We start from the raw sequence: 23,473 nt of genomic DNA, 5'->3' as shown, positions 1-23,473 counted from the left end.
TTGGTGTCATCTGCAAACTTACTAACTATACCTCTTATGTTCATATCCAAATCGATAAAAATGTCAAAAACCAGTGGACCCAGTACTGATCCTTGTGGCACACCACTGGTCACAGGCCTCAAGTCTGAAAAGCAACTCTTCACCACTACTGTCATCTCCTACCTTCAAAATACTTCTGTATCCCGGTGACTCGTTCTCCCTGTATAACTTGTGATCTAACCTTGCTAGCCAGTCCACCACACAGAAGCTTGTCGAACACCTTACTGATGTCCGTACAGATCATGTCCACCACTTTGCTCTCATCAATCCGCTTGTTCCACCTTGAAAAACTCAATCAAGTTAGTGAGACATGATTTCCCATGCACAAAGCAATGTTGACTATCCTTAATCAGTCCTTGCCTTTCCAAATGTACGTAAATCCTGTCCCTCAGGATTCGTCTTAACAACTTGCCCACCACTGATGTCAGGCTCATTGACCTACAGTTCCATGGCTTTTCCTTACCACCTGTCTTAAATAGTGGAACCATGTTAGCCAACTTTCCTGCACCTCACTTGTGACTATCGATTATACAAATATCTCAGCAAGGGGCCCAGCAATCGTTTCCCTAGCTACCCAGAGTCTCGAGTACATGTGACCAGGTCCTGGGGGATTTATCCATCTTTGTGCATTTTAAGACATTCAGCATCTCCTCCTCTGTAATATGGATATTTTTCAAGACGTTGCTATTTATTTCTTCACAGGAAACACTGATGCAAAATACTCATTGTAGTATCTCACCCATCGCCTAAGGTGCCACACGTAGGCAGCCTTGCTGATCTTTAAAGGGCCCTAATCTCTCCCCAGTTACCCTTTGAACCTGAAATATATTTGTAGAATCCCTTTTGATTCTCCTTAATTTTCCAAAGCTATTTCATGCCCCCTTTATGCCCTCCTGATTTCCCTACTGCCTCTATATGCTTCCAGACCTTCACTTGATCCCTGCTGTCTATACCTGACATTCACTTCCATCTTGTTCTTGACCAAAACCTCAATTTCTCTATTCATCCAGCGTTTCCTACACCCACCAGCCTTCCCCTTTACCCAATCAGGAACATACTCTCTCTGGATTCTCGTTATTTGTGAAGGCGTCCCATTTTCCAGCCATACCTTTACCTATGAACATCCGCCCCCAATCAACTTTTGAAAGTTCTTGCCTAATACAACCAAAATTGGACTTTCTCCAATTGAGAACTTCAACTATTAGATCTGGTCTATCCTTTTCCATCACTATTTTAAAACTAATAGACGTATGGTCGCTGGCCCCAAAATGTGCCCCCCACTGTCACCTCAGTCATCTGCCCTGCCTTATTTCCCAAGAGTAGGTCAAGGTTTGCTCCTTCTGTATAAGGCATAGTGAATCAGAAACTTTTCTTGTACACATCTATCAAAGTCCACTCCATCCACGCTCTTAAGACTATGACAGTCTCAGTCCATGTCTGGGAAGTTAAAATCCCCTACCATAACCACCTTCCTTTCTTACAGATAACTTAGATCTCCTTAGAAATTTGCAACAATTTCCCACTGACTTTCGGGGGTCTATTGTACAATCCCAATAAAGTAACTATCCCTTTCTTAATTCGCAGTTCTACCCAAGTAACTTCCTTGGACATAATCTCAAGAATATCCTCCTTAAATACAGCTGTAACTAAAATTATTAATAACTTTATCTAAGGGCAGCACAGTGGCTCTGTGGTTAGCACTGTTGCCTTACAGCACCAGGGTCCTACATTCGATTCCAGCCTCGTGCAACTGTCTGCGTGGAGTTTGCACATTCTCCCACTGTCTGCGTGGGTTTCCTCCGGGTGCACTAGTTTCCTCCCACAGTCCAAAGATGTGCAGGTCAGGTGAATTGGCCATTCTAAATTGCCTGTTAGGTGCATTAGTCAGAGGGAAATGCGGCTGGGTTACTCTTCAGAGGGTCAGCATGCACTTGTTGAGCCTAAGGGCCTGTAGGGAATCTAATCTAAACTTTTCTATTCTTCCTTTAGCATCTGTACCCTTGAACATTAAGCTACCAGTCCTGTCCATCCCAGGACCTATAATCATTATGATATCTCAGACTCATGTTCCTAACCATTCTCTGAATTCATCTTCTCTGCTTTGTCCCTGCCAGCCCTGACTGCTTTCCCAAATGCACCAGTCTCAGACTGACCTCTTTTCTCACTACCTCCCTGGGTATCCCCCAACCTACTGACCCCATCTAATTTAAATCATACCAAACAGGTTTATCAAATTGCCACTCCTTGCAATTCAGGTGCAATCTGTCCTTCTTATACAGATAACTTCTAACCCAGAAGAGATTCTAATGAGCCAAAAATGTGAATCGCTGTCCCCTGCACCAGGTCCTCAGCCATGCATTCATCTGCTCTAACCTCCTACTAACAGGAGTAATCCAGATATTAATGGACCTGCTTCTTAAATTCCTGTCTAACCTCTCCTCATGACCCTGCCTTCTTCTGTTCCTGGGTCATTAATTCCAATGTGTAAAACAACCTCCTGCTGGTCCCACTCCCCTTTTGAGAATATTCTGCATCCTCTCTCAAATATCCTTGATCCTGGCACCAGGGAGGCAACACTGGCAATTCTGAGATCTCATTGTTGGCTGCGGAAATGTCTGCCTGTGCCTCTGAATGGAGAGTCCCCTTTCAGAAATGATTACCTGGAACTGGAACATACCCCTCATTACTTTGGAGCCAGGTTTGGTACTGTAAACCTGGCAGTCAGTGCCACATTATCCTGAGAGTCCACTGCCCCCGACATGTTCCAAAACAGTATACCTGAGAGAGTTGGGGATAGTCACAGGAGACTTGCGCATGACCTGCCCATTTCTCCTACCTGACTACATCTGCAATTTTTCTACCCTCCTGAAACTGCCATCTACCACATCCCCTAGCTGCTGTAAATTTCTCATCGACTCTAACTGCTGCTCCAACTGATCCATGCGATCTGATAGGACTCGCAACAAAACTTACTTCCTGCGGACATCGTCCATAACACGGAAATTCGCCCTGATCTCCCACATGTCAGGAAGAGCACACCACTCTACGGTGCAAAGATGGCCTTTAGTAATCTACAAATCCAGAAAATACTACAATCTTACTGCTCTAAAAACTGCTGTTGAGCTGAAGCCCAACCCTTTTGAATAGGTGCCTTTTGCTCCAGAACTGGTCCCCGTTTCAGTGTCCATCTGACTCATTCACAACTAATCTCATAGGAGAACTGCATTTTGCGTTCCCACTGATAGTCCCTTGATCACTGGAAGCACGATGTAGATTGCACTCTTTCAGGAGTCATCAATCTGAGCTGAGTATTTGTTTGAAAGTACCCTAAAGATTCGTGTATTTCCTGCCTCTTCCAAATCAACTTGATGGCCATTTACCAACTATTATGAACTTTTACTGTTTGCCATGGCCACCTCTTAGATCTTGTCATCTCATCCTCCTTGACGCTCTGCGGTGACTCCAGATTTTAAATCCTGAGCACAAGCAGCTAAAGACGTTACGTACACCAACAGACCTAAGATGTGTTCTGAAATTCCCACAAGGCACAGGAATTGCATGCTGGCAAACTTTCAATCTTTTACTCAGTAGGATAAACACCAGAACATGAAATTTCAAGCAATTTATATTACAGGAGAAAAGGGTACCAACTGGTGGGCAAGTCAACTCTGATTGGCTAAGTAGTTGTCATGAAGAAAGCAATGGGGATAAACAGATTCCCCAAACTTCTGGGCAAGTCAAAGAAGGCACAAGGTTTGAACAAATTCCTCATGTGGGCAGGAAGAGAAGATTCATCCCCAGATAACTACTGAACAGAAGGAGGGGAGTTGGATATCAATCTCTATCCCTTCAGGTTGTGCTGATGTGTACACAAGGAAGTAAAATAGTCACATTACATTACGATTACACATTCAAAATAATTTCTGATTTCTAGCTAGCTACTGGACACTAACATTCAGCCTCTGGTACTGAGGCCCAGAGTAGATTCAACTGGTCATCTCTAAGCCAATGATAACATGGGCAGCTCTGGATGTTGGGAAATCACCAGCAATCCTACACCTTATCATCATTTACAGGCACCAAAATAACCACAGTTCATTATTTTGGAGTTGAAATAAAAGGTTGGATATGGTTCAAGTCAGAAATGAAAACAGTAAATGCTGAAAACATTCACCATGTTTATCGTTGAGTTGTGGTCCTTCAATACCAATATAAAAAATCTTCCACACAAATTAGTTAAGTTTTTTTCCCTCATTCAGGCGTAGATCGGACTGCACATTGCCAACTATCTTTGGTTTTACAACTGAATCTTATTGGCACAAAGCTAACAAGGTGCATGATTTTGGCTTGTAAATGTCTGGAAACATCAGCTTTTTGCAGACACAGAAGATGTGAATTACAGGATTTTCAAAAACATTCTTTGTTTCCAGCAAGTGTCTCTCAGGGAGGAATGATAAAAAAAAATAAACTATGCAAGAGTTAAAACACAATGCAAAGGTCAGAGTTCCTCGGCATGGGTTTAAACGTCAGAGGGAGCAAATTTAGCTATGTATACAGATAGAGCAATATAGCAACTGCTGAATGGATTCAACATAAAGTTCCTCCTGTAACAAGACCGAGTGAGAGAAGTTATCAAGGCTCACAAAACAAATAGAGCAGCTGTATTAACAGAACTTGGTGAAATCAGATATCCCAAGGTGAGATGAGGTACCTCCTCATTTGACTTGGGTAATGAAACATGAAAAACTACAACACATGGGAGCTCGTTAGGAAACTTCCATCTAATCTTGCTGAGGCATGTATAAGCAGGCAAGATGACATATTTGCAAGATCCGGGACTGGATGATAGCTAGTGCTGATTTTCCTGCAAAAACGGATAAAAAAGCTGACTCAAGAGTCAGGGGGAGATGAAGATCGCTGCCCTTGATATGAAGTAAGTCTTTGACCAAGTCTGACATTAAGGAGCTTCAGCAAAATCGGAATCAATGGGAACTAAGGGAGAAAAAAACTCTGCTGGTTGAAGTCATAGGTAGCGCAAAGAACAATTGTGGTTGTTAGAGGTCAGTCCTTTCAGTTCCATGACATCTGTGCAGGAGTTCCTCAGGCAAGTATACTAGGCTCAGGAATCTTCAGCTACTTCACCAATTACCTACCCTCCATCATGGTTCAGAAGTGGGGATGTTCACTGACAATTCTATCATGTTCAGCAGCATTTGCAATTCCTCAGATACTGAAGCAGTATCTCTGTCCAAATGCAGCAAGACCTAGACAACATCCAGACTTTGGTTCATGAGTGGCAAGTAATATTTGGCCCAGATGTGTTCGGCAATAACCATCTCCAACCAGAAATATAACCAAAATGGTAAAGTGGTTAAAGGCCCAGGGGTGATGGTTAGGTGCTTTTGTTTTGGAAGTATTTGTAATTTGGCACTAATGTGGAACAAATGCTACTTATCAGCCCAAACTTAAATGTTATTTAAATGAAATTGTGCTTGGGAGATAAATGTGAGGTATTATACTTTAATAAGGCAAATCAGGGCAGGACTTATACAGTTAGGGCCTTGGGGAAGTTTGCTGAACAAAGAGATCCAAATTTGTAGGTGCACAGTTCCTTGAAAGTGGAATTGAAGGTAGACAGAATAGTGAAGGCGGCATTTGGCACACTTGCCCTCATTGATGATCATAGGAGTTGGGACACGATGTTGCGGCTGTACATGTCATTGGTGTCTCACAGGGTTTAAGCTTCAGAGGGAGATGATTTAGCTATATATACACATATAGAACAATATAGCAACTGCTGAATGGATTCAATGTAAAACTCCTCCTGCGACAAGATGAGTGAGAGAAGTTATCAAGGCTCACACAACAAATAGAGCAGCTGTATTAACAGAACTTGGTGAAATCAGATATCCTAAGGTGAGATGTGGTACCCCCTTATTTGTCTTGGGTAATGAAACATAAAAACTACAACACATTGGAGCGGTTTTGAATACTGTGTACAATTCTGGTTGCCCTGCTATAGAAAAGATGTTATTAAACTTGAAAGATTTACAAGGATGTTGCCAGGTCTGGAGGGTCTGAGCTATAGGGAGAGGCTGAATGGGCTATGGCTTTTTTCTTTGGAGTGTCAGAGGCTGAGGGTTGACCTTACAGAGGTTTATAAATCATGAGGTTCATGGATAGGGTCAAGACTCAAGGTCTTTTCTCCTAAGGTGGGGGAGTCCAAAACTGGAGGGCATAGGTTTATGTTAGAGGGGAAAGATTTTTCACACTGAGGGTGGTGCCAGAGAAAGTGGTGGAAGCAGTACAATTATAAAATTTAAAAAGCATCTTGATGGGAATATGAATTGGTAGGGTTTTGAGGGATATGGGCCAAATGCTAGCAAATGGGACTTGACCAAATTGGGATGTCCGATAGGTGTGGAAGAGTTGGACCAATGGATCAGTTTCCACGTTATAAGACTCTATGACACTGATCTCAGTAACTGAAGAGTCAAGAACGAGGGGGAACACTGGAGACATTGGAGAACATTTCCATGTCTGATTGTTAAAGAGGAAAGTGTATTGATGCAACAGCAAAAATTGATTAAGCCTCAGACACTACACTGAGACACTCCTGCAATGATATCCCAGATTGAGATAAATGACATCCAACAAACATCATACTTAGAAGTAGATTTTGAAGCCCCTTAAGCCTATACTCAACAAGATTATTTCTGATCGGATTATTCCGCTTTCCTGCCTCCATTAGATAATCGCTCCCCCATTGTTTGTTATGAACCTACCTTTGCCCTTCAAAGATTCTGAAACAAAAACAAAAGTTGCTGGAAAAGCTCAGCAGGTTTGGCAGCATCTGTGAAGAGAAATCAGAATTAACATTCAGGTCCAGTGACCCTTCCTGAATCCTATGCGTGACCTTCTTGGAGATTCTCTCCACTTTGAGCTGGCAGTTGATGGCATCAATGATAGCCATGAAGGAGCAGCGTCCAAAAACTAGTGCTTTTAAATAAACCTGTTGGACCATAACCTGGTGTCGTGTGATTTTTGACCTTTATAACTCAAGTAGAATCTTCCTACTTTGTACTAATTTCCCCATACAATAAACTGTATTAGTCTCCTTAATTAGTTGCTGTACCTGCACATCAACGATTTGTGATTCATTCACTAGAAAACTCCACATCGCAAAGTTCTGCAATCTGTCATCATTTACACTATTGCTTCTTTCCTATCCTTCCAGCCAAAATGGATGATTTCACATTCTTCCCCATCATAGTCCACTTTCTAACTCTTGGTAACTAAAGTCAACCCATCCAGGTCTCTTTGTGAACTACTTGGGGCTCCAGCACTAATCCTTGTGCTATGCTAATTGTCATCATGCCAACAGGACAATGGCCCATTTATGATTGGGCAAATTGTTGGAGGATAAGGACTCTCCTTCTCAAACTTTCCCAACACCTGAGGTGTGAGGATAAACCATGAATAGTCATCTCTCTCCAATAAGAGAACAGCCCGATGATCCTCTGGGACTATGGCGACTTTATTTTTAACAGTAAAGTAAAAGATAAACAGCTGTCAGGTTACAGATTGTAGTTCAATATGCACTATGAACATGCGATTATTTTGGATTATTTCAATGACTTGGTTCAATAAAGTTTACAAACCATTCCCCACCCCCTTCCAGGTTATTTTAGAATTATTTGTGGAAAGCACTTGATTGAAGGATAGGAACGATCACCAATTCCATTTGACTCAAAAAAGCACTTGGCACACAGAGAATAAGAAACTGCAAAGATCATAGGGAAAGAGACAGATTCAGAAATTGTAAAAGAGGCTGTAAAGTTTTGCCATTGCCCAAATGGATGACCAACCCTTCCCACATCAGTTACTTGCCTTCAGTTCACCTTAAATAGCAATGGTACAAAAATGACACAAATCTAACTTACCACCAAACAGTCCCACATCCTGCAGGCTCTCCACACTCAGTTTTTCAGACACCCACCTCTAGACCATGCAAATCCGATAAGGAAAGGAGAAAAAGTTGAGAAAGCATAATTAGTATTTTTTGCACTCATCCGCTGCCTTTACAAGGGTTTAGTTGCTCCAAAATAATGGGAAAACGGTCCCAGAAGGGCGATCAGAAATTGACGAGCAATCTGCTCTAATTCATTACTTTGCCAAGACTGTAGTATCCATCTTTAGTTTGAGGGTACAAATGTTATCACAAATTAGCGACTTTCCACCCCACCTCTAAATATCTGCCTTCAATCCTTTTCTAGAGAAGCTGATTTGCTGCCAGCTTGATCCTGGACATCAATAATTCTCCAGTACTTTGCCACTTTGCACCAATACATGATTGGAACCCAAGTGATAGACTGTTGAACATCCTCGACAGTTGTATACAGAACATCTTAAGGAGTTAAGCGCTAACAATTACATTTACTTGCAGCTTGCAGTAACAGGCTTTTGAAATAGACAAACAGCTTTGGATATCACAGAGGAAAGTCTGGTAAATCTTCTGTTCCAAATGTGTGCACATACTTGTATTTCAGGCAATAAGTTATAATAACTAACCTATATATGGGTGAGGCTTCTGAAAGGCTCGGTTTCAGCTTAAAGAAACACGTTTGGCACACCAAACACTTAAAATAATCCACAAAGTTAGTGGAGAAAATGGCACCCATACCAGGCATTTCCCGTTCATCATTGCTTCTGTGTTTTCATTAAGTAGTTTCCTGGATTCTAACTATCACTGCTGGAGAGAAAGCAATACTCTAAGCTGAGTCTGGAGTTTCAGAACTTCGAGAACCTGAGGATGGAAAGGAAAAGGTTGCACCATTGGGAAATGTTACGCTGATGGTTCTTATCTCTTGACTTGGGCCTTGGTCCACAGGGGAGTTGTACTGGGTTGACAATACAAGGAATGCTTGCTACTACCCAAAACACTTTTTCCCAAAAAGGGAACAGCAATAACTGAGGACACAAGAAGTGGTTATTGCATTTAAAATTCATTGAAAATTTTGATCCATTTATCTAATTTCCAGGCACTTTCCAGTAAATGTGAACTGCAAAATAATGAACAGCTCCGTACAACCTATATTCATCCTCACATAACTAACAAGTAGGAACTGGAGGAAATATGCTAAGTGCGGTAACCATAAGTTATGCCACAACACAGCAAATAATGGCAATGAAGGTTTATAATATGCGTTTAGTGGTTGTATATACAGCATGGGTAGCTATTTACACCTAATAAACTATCCAGTAGTTTTGAGAATAGTTAGAGGAAGAAATTTAGTTTCAGATACGTGTTATTGAAGGAACTAACTACAAGCAGACCCCAAAAACAGACGTAAAAGTCAAAAAGGTACCCTCTGTAACAATACAGATAATCAATTATGCCCAAAAAGGAATTAACTCTATTTTGTGTATCAACTAGGAGACAGTGAAGTTTGCAGACGCTGGAGATCAGAGTTGAGTGTGTAGTGCTGGAAAAGCACAGCAGGTCAGACAGTAGCCGAGGAGCAGGAAAATCGCCGTTTTGGGCCGGAGCCCTTCATCAGGAATGAGGCAGCGAGCCTCGGGGGTGGAGATAAATGGGAGGGGGATGGGGCTGTGGAGAAGGCAGCTAAGAGTGCAATAGGTTGATGGAGGTAGGGGTGAAGATGTTAGGTCGGAAAGGAGGTTGGAACAGATAGGCAAGAAGGAAGATTGACAGATGAGACAGGTCATGAGGGCGGTGCTGAGCTGGAAGTTTGGAACTGGGGTAAGGTGGGGAGGGGTAATGAGGAAAATGGTGAAATACACATTGATGCCCTGGGGGAGTGGGAGGGTCCCGAGGTGGAAGATAAGGCTATCTTCCTCCATGCATCGGGTGAGAGGGATTGGTGATGGAGGTGGCCCAGGACCTGCATGTCCTCAGCAAAGTGGGAGGGGGAGTTGAAATGTTCAGCCATTGATTGGTGGGGTTGATTGGTGTGGGTGTCCCAGAGATGTCCTCTGAAGTGCTCTGCGAGAAGGCGTCCAGACTCCCCCAGTGTAGAGGACACCACATCGGGAGCAATAGATACGATAAATGACATTGGTGGATGTGCAGGTGAAACTTTGATGGGCGTGGAAGGCTTCTTTCGGGCCTTGGACAGAGGTGAGAGGGAAGGTGTGGGCGCAGGTTTAGCAATTCCTGCAGTGGCAGGGGAAGGTGCCAGGACAGGAGAGTGGGTTGTTAGGGACCGTGGATCTGACCAGGTAGTCACGGAGGGAACGGTCTTTGCAGAAAGCATACAGAAGTAGAGAGGAAAATATATCCCTGGTGGTGGGGTCCATTTGTAGGTGGCGGAAATGTTGGCGGATGATGCGATTTATGTGGAGTTTGGACGGATGGAAGGTGATGACCGGGGGGTTCTGTCCTTGTTGTGGTTGGAGAAGTGGGGTTCGAGGACGAGGTGCGGGACGTAGATGAGGTGCAATGGAGGGCATCTTCAACCACGTGGGAGGGGAAATTATGTTCTGTAAAGAAGGAAGCCATCTGATGTGTCCCATGGTGGAACTAGTCCTCTGGGAAGCAGATGCGGCAGAGAAGGAGGAATTGGGAATACGGGATAGAGTTTGTGCCGGAGGTAAGGTGGGAGGAGCTACCAACACATCTCACCCACGTTCCGCATCTCCGCCCTCAGACCCCACCTCTCCAACCACAACAAGGACAGAACCCCCGTGTCATCACCTTCCACCCCACAAACCTCCGCATAAATCACATCATCTGCCAACATTTCCGCCAGTTATAAATGGACCCCACTACCAGGGATAGATTTCTCTCCCCACCCCATCCACCTTTAGTAAAGACCGTTCCTTCTGTGACTGCCTGGTCAGGTCCACGCATCCAGACAACCCACCCTGCCCTTGTGGCACCTTCCCCTGCCACCGCAGGAGTTGCAAAACCTGCGCCCACACCTCCTCCCTCACATCCATCCAAGGCCCCAAAGAAGCCTTCCACATCCAATGTTTCACCTGCACTTCCACACATGTCATTTATTGTATCCGTTGCTCCTGATGTGGTCTCCTCTACTTTGGGGACACTGGATGCCTTTTTGCAGAGCGCTTCATAGAATATCTCCAGAATGCACACACCAACCAACCCCACCACCCCATGGCGGAACATTTCAACTCCCCCTCCCACTCTGAGGATATGTAGGTCCTGGGCCTCCTCCATGGAGGCTCAGGGCACCTGGAGGAAGAACGCCTTATCTTCCACCTCAGGACCCTCCAACCCCAGGGCATCAATGTGGACTTCACCAGTTTCCTCATTTCCTTCCCACCCCCCGCCCCCAACTTTACCCCAGTTCCAACCTTCCAGCTCAGCACCACCCTCATGACCTGTTCTGTCAATCTTCTTTCTCACCTATCCACTCCACTCTCCTCTCCGACCAATCACTTTCACCTCCACCTCCATCCACCTTCTCTCCACTCTCAGCTACCTTCTCCCCAGCCCCACCCCCCTCCCATTTACCTCTCCACCCTTGACGCTCCCAGCCTCATTCCTGACAAAGGGCTCTGGCCCGAAATGTCGATTTTCCTGCTCCTCGAATGCTGCCTGACCTGCTGTGCTTTTCCAGCAACACGCTCTCTAATCTGTGTGTAGCAAGCTAGGTCTCATCTTCATCCACATCTGACCCTACCACACTTCCAATATACCAGTCAGTCAGAAAGGAGGTTTTCACACTGATATTCCAAAGTTATAAATGCTGAATCCAGAAATAAACAAAGTGTATCAACCCATGATTTTCTTTTAAATAGAGGACTTTATACAATAACAATCTTTGCACTTGGCCGAGTGGAGCCAACAGGTTCAACACTGGCCCAGATTCAGCAAGGGCTATACTGATTAGATCAAAGTGTTTTGACTTCTGGCTGCAAATTTCCAATAAGCGAGCATAAGTCTGGAGAACAAAACTGCCCCTTTGGCGAAGGCTACCAGACAACTGGCATATAAAATAAACAAGTGTAGTAGGAGGGTATTCTAATATTCTAATATAAAGAGTGTAGGGATCTTTAAGTTACACTAAGCAGTACTGCTTCAGATCTTTGAAACTTAGAGGGAATAATTTATCTTGCATCAGTATTTCCAAATTTAAAGACTGAAACTACACAGTAAAATAATTCACAAATATTAATGGAAGAATTCGCTGCTTTGTGACAATTCACTTGCTGGCCAGATCTGCAAACTTTTTTATCCGCTGTTCAATCGCATGTCAATTAGCTCACAATGACATCGTTTTGATGGAAACGATTGAATCAGCATTGCCTTGATGAAGCTGGTGAAACAACAGCACCTCACATAACTTGTGCATTCATGCAAATTGGGAAGAAAAAGAACTTACCAAAAATGACATGGAAAAGCTGTTGTGTCACCAAATAGGCACTGCCATTAAGAGATCTAGTATGAAACAGAGCAACAGTATAAATTCAATGACTTCACAGTGCATCACAGCCATCTTGCATGAGAATACACAAACTCTGGACCACATATTACCTCCCTCAATATGGCAACAGGATAGAAGACCTGCTCCTTAATGGCTTATTTCCTACCTCAATACTACTGGACCACCCTGACATCAGTAAATATTTGGTGTTATTGTAATTTCACTTAGTTTTAGCATCAAACAAAGAACGCAAACAAATGAGCTATCTGACAGATTTTACGTGTTATGGTAGCTTCATTGTATTTGGAGAATGAAACTGATACAGGTCCTATTTCTTCCACCATCTGATCAACCCTCCTAATGCAAAACAAGTTAGATTCACAGTAAGTACAGGAATATGGGTTCTCGGGTAAACAAACAGTGAGAAATAAGGCACATAGTGGACTGGTACTAGCACCAGATTAAACAGTTCATAGTGATCAGACAAGGAAAGCGGAGGCACATTAAAATTGGTCTGGAGTGCATGCAGGGTAGCACAGTAAACAAGGTTATAAGGTACAAGCTGCACATTTTGTGACAAAAATAGATCAGGCTCAAAGCTAGTAATGACTGGGAACTTAATATTCATCGCAAAATGGTATGCAGGAAAAATAAAGACTGATAATTGAAGCGAGTAGCAATATTGATGAAATAAATTATTCCAGCTCTGACTGAAGGGTGGAAGACAAAAATCGGAAAACCTTAAAGGGCCTATTACACAGTTTGATTTGTAGCACAAACTGGAAGTGATAGAAGGAGGAGCAAGTCTGCAAACAAATTATAGTACGGCCCAAGAACAAACGTAATGTGAAAATGGGAAACTCCGATTATCAATGGGGGGGGGGGGGGAAGAGAGGGGGGGAATGAGGAGGGGAGAGACAGAGAGACAGACAGAAAAAAAGAGAGGAAAAGGTGGAGGAGAAAGAAAGGGGACAGGGAGAAAGAGACTAGAGCAGAGAGAAAGAGTTGGGGGGACAAAAGGGGATGGCAGAGAGAAAGAGGGGGCAGAGACAGAGAAAGGGGATGGGGAAAGAGGTAAAACACTGCAGGGGGCTCAGAGAGGGAAAGATAGAGACAGAAAGGGAGGGAGAGACATATGGAGTGAAATGGACAAATATCAACTAATGCTTCATACACACACGCTCATCAGCTGCCTGGAATTAGAGAGCTGTCATCTGACGGATGAATTTTGTCATGCAGAACTAGTCACAATTATACAAACCAATCACATACTTCTTGCCAGCCAATTGCACTCTGTATACACACCCCGATTGTATGCCATCTGTAGCTTTGCTCACTGCTTGAACAAAGCAACATTGGTGTTAAGTATTTGTTGGATGGCTAAAGATATAGATTACCAGAGTTAAGTCAGTAACACTGACACCTAACTAGCACCATGGAAAATTATCGAGTAAAAAATGAGGTCTGCAGATGCTGGAGATCACAGCTGAAAATGTGTTGCTGGTCAAAGCACAGCAGGCCAAGCAGCATCTCAGGAATAGGGAATTCGACGTTTCGAGCATAAGCCCTTCATCAGGAATGAGAGAGAGTAGCCAAGCAGGCTGAGATAAAAGGTAGGGAGGAGGGACTTGGGGGAGGGGCGATGGAGATGTGATAGGTGGAAGGAGGTCAAGGTGAGGGTGATAGGCCGGAGTGGGGGTGGGGGCGGAGAGGTCAGGAAGAGGATTGCAGGTTAGGAGGGCGGTGCTGAGTTGAGGGAACCGACTGAGACAAGGTGGGGGGAGGGGAAATGAGGAAACTGGAGAAATCTGAATTCATACCTTGTGGTTGGAGGGTTCCTGGGCGGAAGATGAGGCGCTCCTCCTCCAGCCGTCGTGTTGTTATGTTCTGCCGGTGGAGGAGTCCAAGGACCTGCATGTCCTCGGTGGAGTGGGAGGGAGAGTTAAAGTGTTGAGCCACGGGGTGGTTGGGTTGGTTGGTCCGGGCGTCCCTGAGGTGTTCTCTGAAGCGTTCCGCAAGTAAGCGGCCTGTCTCACCAATATAGAGGAGGCCACATCGGGTGCAGCGGATGCAATAGATGATGTGTGTGGAGGTACAGGTGAACTTGTGGCGGATATGGAAGGATCCCTTGGGGCTCCACCAACCCAACCTCCACCCCCGGCACCTTCCCCTGCAACCGCAGGAAATGTAAAACTTGCGCCCACACCTCCACACTCACTTCCCTCCAAGGCCCCAAGGGATTAGATTAGATTAGATTAGATTAGATTTACAGTGTGGAAACAGGCCCTTCGGCCCAACAAGTCCACACCGACCCGCCGAAGCGAAACCCACCCATACCCCTACATTTACCCCTTACCTAACACTACGGACAATTTAGCATGGTCAATGCACCTAACCTGCACATCTTTGGACTGTGGGAGGAAACCGGAGCAAGTTCACCTGTACCTCCACACACATCATCTATTGCATCCGCTGCACCCGATGTGGCCTCCTCTATATTGGTGAGACAGGCCGCTTACTTGCGGAACGCTTCAGAGAACACCTCAGGGACGCCCGGACCATCCAACCCAACCACCCCGTGGCTCAACACTTTAACTCTCCCTCCCACTCCACCGAGGACATGCAGGTCCTTGGACTCCTCCACCGGCAGAACATAACAACACGACGGCTGGAGGAGGAGCGCCTCATCTTCCGCCCGGGAACCCTCCAACCACAAGGTATGAATTCAGATTTCTCCAGTTTCCTCATTTCCCCTCCCCCCACCTTGTCTCAGTCGGTTCCCTCAACTCAGCACCGCCCTCCTAACCTGCAATCTTCTTCCTGACCTCTCCGCCCCCACCCCACTCCGGCCTATCACCCTCACCTTGACCTCCTTCCACCTATCCCATCTCCATTGCCCCTCCCCCAAGTCCCTCCTCCCTACCTTTTATCTTAGCCTGCTTGGCTACTCTCTCTTATTCCTGATGAAGGGCTTATGCTCGAAACGTCGAATTCTCTATTCCTGAGATGCTGCCTGGCCTGGGCTTTGACCAGCAACACATTTTCAACCATGGAAAATTACCCAGGCATACTCTGTCCACAATAGGAAGGCAAATCCAGCCTGATTTCTACCCCTGAACAAAATGAATCAGAGAGGTCATTGACAGTGCTGTCAAGTGGCATTTGCAAAGAAATCATCTGATCACCGACACCCAGCTTAGAATCTGCCAGTCCTATTTGGCTCCATGTCTTTTTACAACCATGGGCCAAACATGGGCAAAGTAGCTTAACTCTAAGGCAAGAGTGACTGCCCTTGACATTAAGGGAGCATTCCACCAAGTGTGGCATGAAGAAGATTAGCAAAACTGGAGTCAATGGGAATGAAGAGGAAAAAACTGCAACGCTTAGAGCAATGCTGAGCACTTGGTCGGGTTAGGGTTAACCTTCGAAGATTAATCATTCCGCTTCAAGAAAACGACTGCAGGAGTTCCTCATGTTCATGTCCAAGCCCACCATTTTAACCTGCTTCATTCTTGACATCCCATCTAAAATCTGCTAAAGGTCAGTGGAAGCAAAGCCAGTTTGTTCCACCTGTCCTCAAAACTTGGTCAAGATATCAATCCAGGAAACCTCCAATGCATGTATACTCTTCCTTAAATAAAGAGACCAAAACTGTAAATGGTATTCAAGATGTGGTATCATCAAAATCCTATGTCCAATTTTTTCTCAGAATACAGCATCATATCCCAGGAGCCTTCTTAGTTCCATGTTGTACCTTCACAGTAAACTTTTGTGACTGATGCATTAGAACTAGCAAAAGATTCTACATCTCAGAATTCCACAGTCATTCTCCAACAAAGTAAAGCTTTTATTATTCTTCCAAATTAAGAACTTTGCATTTCTTGCATTATAATCCATTAATAGCTTTTAGCCCACTTACGATAAAGTATGCAACCTCATCACGTCTCCTTCACAACATACTTTCCTATCTATTTTGGAGACATCTGTCCTTTGACCTGCTACACCTTTATGAAGTGATCAATCTAAATTATATTTAAAAAATTGAGGTCCCAGCACAGACTACACAGGGCTCCACTTGTCATATCATGCTAATCTGGCAAGAACCCATTTATGCATCCTCTGTTTTCATGATCATGCAATCCCCATGCCTTGAGCTTCTACTTCTGAAGTAAACTTTCATGTAGTATCTTATCAAATGCCTTCCTGAAATTGCAGTACAGTACAACTACAGGTTTTCCTTTATCCAGAGAGCAAGTTACTCCTTCAAATTACATTAAATTGGCTAAACATGATTTCCTTCTAATAAAGCCGTGCTGTCACTTCTCGATTACGTTCAGCTTTTCAAAGCGTACAGCTATAACTTTATACTGATTGATTATAAGACCTTCTCCTCGACCGATGTAAGCTACCTGGACCGCAGTTTCCCATTTTCTGTGTCTCTCCCTTCTCGAATAAAAGTATGATATTTGCTACTTTCTAAGTCTGATGTAATTTTTCCCTCATCAAGGGAATTGTGGAAAACAAACAATATGCAAATAGATTATTAGCTACCTCTTTTACGTACCTCGGATGAATTCCATCTAGCTCTGGAAATTTATCACCTCAGAGTTGCACATGGATCGATACCTGCTGGTCTGCAGCAGTATGGGGTGTTGATGTGATGTAGTTCCAAGAGAGGAATGGTGAAAAATGAAGACATGGAAGTGGAGTTCCATTCAAAACTCTCTCACTGCTCACCCTTTAACTGGCTTAACTCTATCTGCCCCTGGGCAGTCCCATGTGCGGAGTTTTTTCCCCTTCCTCCTCCTCTCTGCGCTAAAGTGTTCTGCAGGACTCTCAAGTCCTTAACTGAAGGTCACCTCCAGACTGACAGACACCAGAAACATCTTCAACAGTGCGATGGTTTGCTCGATGTCAGGCCTGGTAACATGATTCTAGTTATGTTTCTGCACCTCTTCAGTGCAGTTCCTCACATGAAATGAGCACTAAAGAGGGTGACCCTGATCTCCAGTGATCTCACTCTTTAATCTGGTTCCTGGATCAAACAGTTGTAGAATGTTGATCTGGCAGTCTGAAATCATCGGAACAAGTTCCCATTATAGGGAGATAACACTCACTGTTTTATATTTGAATCTGGGAAAATATTGCCTCATGTTTGTATTGGCACATCAGAATTAGGAGCAGTCATGGTGAAGGTAAGTGTAGGGAATGCTGGATGACTAAAGAAATTGAGGTCTTGATCAAGAATGCTGAGGATGCATAGATCAGGTATAGACAGCAGGAATTGAGCAAACCCCTAGAAGAGTATAAAGAAGGAAAAGGAAAATCAGGAGGGTAAAACGGAATATGAGATTGGATTCTCAACACAGTTTGTGAAAGCCAAGGGATTCCATAAATATATTGAGGACAAAAGAGTAACAAAGGAGAGAATAGGGCCCCTTAAAAGATCAGCAAGTCTGCCTACGTGCAGAACCATAGGGGTGGGGTATACTAAACAAGTATTTTGCAGTGTTTACAACGGAGAAGGATACGGAAGCTACAGAACGAGGGCAAACAAATAGCAACATCTTGAAAAATGCCCATATTAGAGAGATGGTGGTGCTGGACATCTGAAAATGAATAAAGATGAATAAAATCCCTTGGGATCTACAGGAAGCGATTGTTGGGCCCCTTGCAGAGATATTTGTATTTATAGCCACAGGTGAGGTGCCGAAAGACCCAAGGTTGGCTAACATGGTGCCACGATTTAAGAAAAGTGGTAAGGAAAAGCCAGGCAACTATAGACCAGTGAGCCTGACACTGGTAGTGGGCAAGTCTTTGGAGGAAGTCCCGAGGTTACATGTATTACATGTATTTGGAAAGGCAAGGACTGATTAGGGATAATCAACATGGGCTTTGTGCATGGGAAATCATGCTGTACTAACTTGATTTAGTTTTTTGAAGAAGTAACAAAGAGGATTAAGGAGGGCAGAGCGGTGGACGTGATCTATATGGACTTCAGTAAAGCGTTCGACAAGGTTCCTCATGGTAGGCTGGTAAGCAAGGTTAGATCATATGGAATACAGGGAGAACTAGCCATTTGGATATACAGAACTGGTTTGAGGGTAGAAAACAGAAGGTAGTTGGGGATTGCTTTTCAGACTGGAGGCCTGTGACCAATTGTGTGCCGCAAGAATTGGTGATCGGTCTACTGCTTTCTGTCATTTATAGAAATGATTTGGATGTGAACATAGGAGGAATGGTCAGAAAGTTTGCAGATGATACCAAAATTGGAGATGTATAGGACAGTGAAGAAGGTTACCTCAGATTACAACAGGATCTTAATAAGATGGGCCAATGAGCTGAGGAGTGGCAGATGGAGTTTAATTTAGATAAATACGAGGTGCTGCATTTTGTAAAGGCAAATCAGAGGCAGAACTTATGTACTTAATAGTAAAGTTGGTGAGTGGGGGAGTGTTGGTGAACAAAGGGACCTTGGAATCTTCAAACAGACCTCACCACCAGAGATATATCTCCTCCCCACCCCATCCGCATTCCGCAGAGATCATTCCCTCCACAACTTCCTAGTCAGGTCCACGCACCCAAATAACCCACCTTTCATTCCCAGCACTTTCCCTCCCCACCACAAGAACTGCAAAACCTGCACCCATACCTCCACCCCCCATTTCCCTTCATCCAAGGCCCCAAAAGGATCTTTCCACGTCCGACAGAGATTTATCTACTGTGACCTTTGCTCTCGATGTGGTCTCCTCTACATTAGGGAGACAGGACACCAACTTGCAGAACATTTCACATAACATCTCTGGGATGCAAGCACTAAACAACCCCATCACCCTGTGGCCAATCACCAACTCCCCTTCCCACTTTGACAAAGGCAGGCAAGCTCTGGGCCTCCTTCACTGCCGAATTCTAGCTACCTGACAACTGGAGGAAGAACACCTCATCTTCTGCCTTCGGACCTTCTAACCACACGGAATCAATGTCGATTTCACCAGATTCCTCATCTCCCCGACCCACCAACTTATCCCAGATCCGACCCACCAACTCAACACTGCCCTCTTGAACAGTCCTACCTATCAATCTTTCTTCCCACCCTCTACTCTGACCGATCACCACCATCATCACCTACCTTCATCAACCTATCGCATTCCTATCTACCTTGCCCCCAGCCCCACCACATTTATCCCTCACCACCCTTGACACGCATTCCTGATGAAGAGCTTATGCTTGAAACATTGATGATCCTGCTCCTCAGGTGTAGCCTGACTGGCTGTGCTTTTCCAGTGCCGCACTTTTTAAACACGGATTCATAGAACATAGAAAAATACAGCGCAGTACAGGCCCTTCGGCCCGCGACGTTGCGCCGATCCAAGCCAACCTAACCTACACTAGCTCACTTTCCTCCATATGCCTATCTAATGCCCGTTTAAATGCCCATAAAGAGGGAGAGTCCACCACTGCTATTGGCAGGGCATTCCATGAACTCATGACTCACTGAGTAAAGAATCTACCCCAAACATCTGTCCTATACCTACCTTCCCTTAATTTAAAGCTATGCCCCCTCATAGTAGCTGACTCCATACGTGGAAAAAGGTTTTCATTGTCAACTCTATCTAAACCTCTAATCATCTTGTACACCTCTATCAAGTCACCCCTAAACCTTCTTTTCTCCAATGAAAACAGCCCCAAGTGCCTCAGCTTTCCTCATACGATCTTCCTACCATACCAGGCAACATCCTGGTAAACCTCCTTTGCACCCGTTCCAGTGCCTCCACATCCTTCCTATAGTATGGCGACCAAAACTGCACACAATACTCCAGATGCGACTGCACGAGAGTCTTATACAACTGCAACATGACCTCAGGACTCCGGAACTCAATTCCTCTACCAATAAAAGCCAGTACGCCATATGCCTTCTTCACAGCACTATTTACCTGGGTGGCAACTTTCAGAGATCTGTGTACATGGACACCAAGATCCCTCTGCTCATCCACACTACCAAGTATCCGACCATTAGCCCAGTACCCAATCTTCTTGTTACTCTTACCAAAGTGAATCACTTCACACTTAGCTACATTGAACTCCATTTGCCACCTTTCTGCCCAGCTCTGCAGCTTATCTATATCCCGCTGTAACCTGCCACATCCTTCCTCACTGTCAACAACTCCACCGACTTTCGTATCATCCGCAAACTTGCTCACCCAACCTTCTAGCCCCTCCTCCAGGTCATTTATAAAAATGACAAACAGCAATGGTCCCAAAACAGATCCTTGCAGAACACCACTGGTAACTGCACTCCAAGATGAACCTTTACCATCAACTACTACCCTCTGTCTTCTTCCAGCCAGCCAATTCCTAATCCAAACCTCCAACTCCCCCTCAATGCCATACCTCCGTATTTTTTGCAGTAGCCTATCATGGGGAACCTTATCAAACGCCTCACTAAAATCAATACACCACATCTACCGCTTTACCCTTGTCCACCTCCTTAGTCACCTTCTCAAAGAATTCAATAAGGCAAATATCTACTAATAACTTTCCAATTAATATGTTTAAAAGGATCAAGAATGACTTTACCTAAAAGAAACCAAAGAACAGCAAATGCTGGATATCTGAAATAAAAACAAACTGCTGGAGAAACTTGGCAGAACTGGCAGCACCTGCCTTGGGTTACTGTGTGGAGTTGCACATTCTCCCAATATCTGTGTGGGCTTCCTTCTGACAGTCCAAAGATGTGCAGGTTAGGTGATTGGCCATGCTCGAATTGCCCCGTATTGTCCAGCAATATGCAGGCTAAGTGAATTAGCCATGGTAAATACAGGTTTATCAGATTGGGTCTGAGTGGGATGCTCTTTGGAAAGTTAGTGTGGGCTTGGTAGACTGCATGGTTTCTTTCTGCACTATCGGGATTCTATGATCTATGGAGAGAAAGCATGGTTAATGTTTTGGGTCCAGTGACCCGTCCTCAGATCTTCTAGACCTGCTGCATTTCTCCAGCAATTATGGTTACTGTTTCAGATTTCCAGCATCCACAGTTCTTTGGCTTACTTTAGCGTTTAACTCATTGCCACACCTCTTCCAAGTATGCTCACCTTGAAGAGGCTCTGCTCTTCTCTTCAATAGGATTGCTGTTCTCATCTTTTTTCCTTGTTCACCATCATTACATTTGTTTTCAGTCATGGTTTGTGACAACGTATTTACTAAGACTTGCTTCCACAGCCACATCACATCCCTCGGTGACTGTCTCCATCTCAGACTGACTCCATGTCAATTAGAACTGAAGTTTCATCCTCATGTCTTCAATTGACTCATCATCGGCATCTCTGTGGTGAACAGCGCTTCTCAGACAGCTGTCCCTGCTGCATTCTAAGATCCACACTCAATGCCATACACTACCATATGCACACTCTTGACTTATTTTCTCTCTCCAGCAGCACTGCCTCATGCTGGTGTACAGCTACCCTGCCTCCTGGTTCCACTTCATCCTCTGGCTCATTTGACATTCCAACAAGATTTTTTTTCCTCTTTTCCTGTCAAACATTAAGAAGTGCAGGATACAAGAACTCAGAGGTACTCACACCCTTCTGGAACCTTCCTCCCCTTTCCTCTGACTCCAACCCCTTTTCTAATCACACATTTTGTCCTGTGTTTACTATCCTTCTGCTCTTCCACTCTGATGCTGAATGCTCTGTATTGAGCAAAGGTCTCAGTTTTATCAGTCTGCAACCAACCCCGTGCCCCGCGTCCCCCTCCCCCATTTCCCACCTCCGGGCCTCAAATGAACTTCAGACACAAAACGATACTATACGTTTTGTCTGTTGCCTTCACCTCCATGGCCATTTCTTCAGGCAAAAAGTCCTCTCTCTGTCCCACAGGCTCCTTCACCCATCTCCAAATTTCTCCCTCCACCTGGACTCCGATCTCTGGCCTTCAACCTTAACTCGATTGGTTCATTGCAAATTGTTGACGTGACATTGGTCGCCTTAAGTTCTCTGCCCTCTTACCCATTCTAACCTCCTTCTTTCTCTGAGCTCACTGCACTCTCAAAACAGAACTCTAACTTTGTGATCAAGTCTGCCAACAAGGGTGGTACTGTTGCCATCTGGTGTACTGAACTCTACATTGCAGAGTGTCAGCTTTTGGACATCTCGTCCTATCTCCCCAGACTATGACATCACCTTCGAACATCAGGCTATTGTGTCTGTCAAGGTCACGAATCGCATCAAATCTGGTGATCTTCCCCACACAGCCTCCAAGCTCAGTCGCTTAACCCCATATAGCCCGCTTCAACCGCGTTCCCAAAATCCAGAAACAGAAGTACCCAGACAGACCCATTGTTTCTACCTGCTCCTCCCCACAGAACCCATCCCTGCCTATCTTGACTATTGAATTTTAGGTTTGTGGGTTCCAGCCAGCTCCCCTTCTGCATGGATGTGCCATCCTTTCATACATTCCATCCTCCATCAGGATGGTCTCAGGGCTCTCTGCTTTTTTTTAAAAAAAGGCCTGACCCATTCCCATCCACCACAATCCAGCTTCACCTAACCAAACACATCCTTGAACTCCTTTCACTTTCTTCAGATCAAAAGGTGTAGCCACAGTTACTCGCATGGTCCCAGGTATGTCTGTTCTAATCCAACTTTAGGCCCCTCCCGAACTCTTTCTCCACTACATCGATGACATCATTAGTGCTGCTAGCCTCACTCATCTAGAATCGGAAAACTTTAATGAATTTCACATCTAATTCGCACTTGACTTTCACCTGGCCCATCTCTGACTCCTCCCATCATCAATACCTGTTTCCAATTTCAGGGATAGACTGGTCACCAATATCCACAGTAAACCCACTGATTCCTGCAGTTACCTGGACTATACTATGGGCGGCATGGTGGCACAGTGGTTAGCACTGCTGCCTCACAGCGCCAGGGACCTGGGTTCAATTCCCGCCTCAGGCGACTGACTGTGTGGAGTTTGCACGTTCTCCCCGTGTCTGCGTGGGTTTCCTCCGGGTGCTCCGGTTT

At 44.7% G+C, this 23,473-nt stretch overlaps 1 protein-coding gene across 6 annotated transcripts in view; it reads right to left on the bottom strand.

Annotated features, from left to right (window-relative positions):
- Positions 1–23,473, bottom strand: part of strada (STE20 related adaptor alpha) — a 126,819-nt gene that overhangs the window by 84,947 nt on the left and 18,399 nt on the right. For 4 of the 6 annotated variants that reach the window (XM_060848568.1, XM_060848570.1, XM_060848567.1 and 1 more), the window contains exons 2-3: positions 12,411–12,466; positions 7,983–8,040 (exon numbers count right to left, since the gene is read on the bottom strand). The exons of 1 other annotated variant lie outside the window; for it this stretch is intronic. In XM_060848568.1, the coding sequence (XP_060704551.1) occupies positions 7,983–8,040; positions 12,411–12,422 (70 nt within the window). In that variant the 5' untranslated portion in view covers positions 12,423–12,466. The remainder of the gene's footprint in view (positions 1–7,982; positions 8,041–12,410; positions 12,467–23,473) is intronic. One more of the 6 variants, XM_060848571.1, reaches the window with a different exon arrangement.

This window comes from Hemiscyllium ocellatum, chromosome 32 (assembly GCF_020745735.1).
Source record: "Hemiscyllium ocellatum isolate sHemOce1 chromosome 32, sHemOce1.pat.X.cur, whole genome shotgun sequence".
Taxonomy (NCBI): Eukaryota; Metazoa; Chordata; class Chondrichthyes; order Orectolobiformes; family Hemiscylliidae; genus Hemiscyllium; species Hemiscyllium ocellatum.
The sequence above is the reverse complement of the archived record's forward strand: the minus strand, read 5'-3'. Positions and strand labels throughout refer to the sequence as shown.